This window comes from Carlito syrichta, unplaced genomic scaffold (assembly GCF_000164805.1).
Source record: "Carlito syrichta isolate Samal-C Ts95f unplaced genomic scaffold, Tarsius_syrichta-2.0.1 Scaffold288281, whole genome shotgun sequence".
NCBI lineage: Eukaryota > Metazoa > Chordata > Mammalia > Primates > Tarsiidae > Carlito > Carlito syrichta.
Genome location: NW_007232377.1, coordinates 37,759 through 40,455, shown reverse-complemented (window position 1 = coordinate 40,455; position 2,697 = coordinate 37,759). Strand labels below are relative to the sequence as shown.

Here is a 2,697-nt window from a genome sequence, read left to right as displayed (position 1 = left end):
TGGGTGACAGTGAGACTCCAACTCAAAAAAAAAAAAAAAAAGTATAACCTAGTGGATTATTATAAGGTGAACCTTATAATAAAAGCTTAAAACCTTAATATATGAGGGGAACCCAAAAAAACCCAGAATTATCTTTTGAAGGGTAGATCCCTTGTACTACAGGCTTTCCCTGCTAGGTAAGTGTTCTAGGAACCCATCGCATCAGTGTACCTCTCCCAACGTGCTGGAATTACAGGCATGAGCCACTGCGCCTGAGCTTAGATTTCACTTTTGCTGTATGGGCTTTTCTCTTTTTTTTTTTTTTTTTATTTGAGGCAGGATTTTGCTCTATTGCCCTGGCTGAAGTGGTGGTGCAGTCATTACTCATTGCAGCCTTGAACTCTAGGCTCAAGCAATCCTCCTACCTTAGCCTCCCAAGTAGCTAGGTCTGCAGATGCATGTCACTATGCCTGTCTCATTTTCTAATTTTTTGTAGAGATGGAGTCTCACTATGTTGCCCAAGCCAGTCTCAAACTTCACATTCAACAGATCTTCTCACCTCAGCCTCTCAAAGCATCAGGATTATAGGCCCGTGCTACCTTGAACTTTCTTCTGTTTATTTTATATGAATGATAAACATAAATATGAATACAAGGACAAACATTTCCTTTCATTTTTTTTCCCTTATAGGTGAATATAAATATTCAGGAAGAGATAGTTTGATTTTTTTGGTGGATGCCTCCAAGGCCATGTTTGAGTCTCAGAGTGAAGATGAATTGACTCCTTTTGACATGAGCATCCAGGTAACACTTCCTTTTTATTTAATTAAAAAAGACAAATATCCTATGGTGTGCACTGAACTTAAAAAAAAAGGTAAGATTAATACCACTTTAAAATTTATGGATTCTTTGAAAAGTTTGTGAATGATGGCTAGTTTTCCAGGAGGGCATATATGCAGCTGAAAAAGAGTAGCAGCATTAGAGAACAGTTCCATTTAATTCTGTATTTGAATTTAGGACTCTGTAGGAATACACTGCCCCACATTGCCCCAAGAAGTAGGGTTCTTCTGCAGAGATGGGAGAGTAAAGGAAGCAGGGAAGTTCCAGCAATGATGGTATGGGAGAGAGTCCTCTTGTAAATGGTATTTGGAAATTGAATACTGTCTGGGAAGCTGGGTGTGATAGCTCACACCTGTAATCTCAGCACTTTGGGAGGTGGAAGTGAGAGAATTGCCTGAGCTCTTGTGTATGAGACCAGCCTGGGCAACATGGTGAGACCTCATCTCTACAATAAACCAAAAAATTAGCTGGGCATGGTGACACGTACCTGTAGACCTAGTTGCAGAAGCTACTGGGAAGGCTGAGGCAGAAGGACTGCCTAAACCCAGCAGGTCTAGACTGTGGTAGCCATGAGCATGCCACTGCACTCCAGCCTGGGTGATGGAGCGAGACTCTGACTCAAAAAAAAAAAAGGCCAGGCATGGTGGCTCAGCCTGTAATCCCAGCACTTTCGGAGTCTGAGGCAAGAGAACTGCTTGAGCCCAAGGGTTTGAAACCAGCCTGGGCAACTTGGTGAGACCTCATCTCTACAGTAAATCACAAAAATTAGCCTGAAGCGGTGGCGTGTGCCTGTAGTTCCAGTTACTTGGAAGGCTGAGGCAGAAGGATCACATAAGCCCAGCAGGTTGAGGCTGCGGTGGCCATGAGTGTACCACTGCACTCCAGGCTGGGTGACAAGTGAGACTCCAACTCAGAAAAAAAAAAAAAAGAAAGATTACTACAATAAAGACAACCCCAAATGTAAAATAGGCAGAGGACTTGAATAGACATTTCTCCAAAGATATACTAGTGGCTAATAAGCACATGAAAAGATGTTCAGTATCTTTTGTCATGGGAGTAATGCAAATTAACACCACAGTGTGAGGTACCACTTCACACCCTCTATATACAAAAGCTGTAATAAACACAACAGCAGAAAATAAGTGGTGAGACTGTGGAGAAATTGGAATCCTTGTGCATTGCTGATAGGAATGTGAAATGGTATAGCTATTATGGAAAACAGTTTGGCAGTTCCTCAGAGACTTAAACATAGAATTACCATTTTACCCAGGAATTCCATTCCTTATATATAATCAGTAGATTAAAAATTGAGTACTCGCCAGACTTGGTGGTTCAGCCTGTAATCCCAGCACTTTGGGAGGCCGAGGTGAGTGGATTGCCTGAGCCCGCGGGTTCGAGACCCGCCTGGGCAACTTGGCGAGACCTCATCTTTACAATAAATCAAAAATTAGCTGGGCGTGGTAGCGCTTGCCTGTGGTTCCAGCTACTTGGAAGGATCACCTAAGCCCAGCAGATCGAGGCTGCAGTGGCCATGAGTGTGCCACTGCACTCCAACCTGGACAACAGAGTGATATTCTCTACTCAAAAAAAAGAGAGAATGCAGACTGGTAGTTATCTGGGGGAGGGAGGGGGTTCTGCTTAATGGGTACAGGTTTTTCTTTTGGGATAATGAAAATGTCTTGGAACTAGAGAGGAGGTGGTAACCACTTAATTGTTCACTTTAGAAGGATTAATTTTGTTATATAATTTTCACTTTAATTAAAAAGATAACTTTCTTTTGTGTGTTTCATAGAGTAGAATTTTCTTTTTTTTTTTTGAGTTGGAGTCTCACTCTGTTGCCCAGACTGGAGTGCAGTGGCCGCTCCTGGCCACCGCAGCC

At 42.5% G+C, this 2,697-nt stretch overlaps 1 protein-coding gene across 3 annotated transcripts in view; it reads left to right on the top strand.

Annotated features, from left to right (window-relative positions):
• Positions 1 to 2,697, top strand: part of XRCC6 (X-ray repair cross complementing 6) — a 40,658-nt gene that overhangs the window by 6,138 nt on the left and 31,823 nt on the right. For 2 of the 3 annotated variants that reach the window (XM_021710198.1, XM_008053557.2), the window contains exon 3: positions 670 to 782. The exons of the other annotated variant lie outside the window; for it this stretch is intronic. In XM_021710198.1, coding sequence (XP_021565873.1) covers positions 670 to 782 — 113 coding nt within the window. The remainder of the gene's footprint in view (positions 1 to 669; positions 783 to 2,697) is intronic. 3 annotated transcript variants of the gene reach the window in all.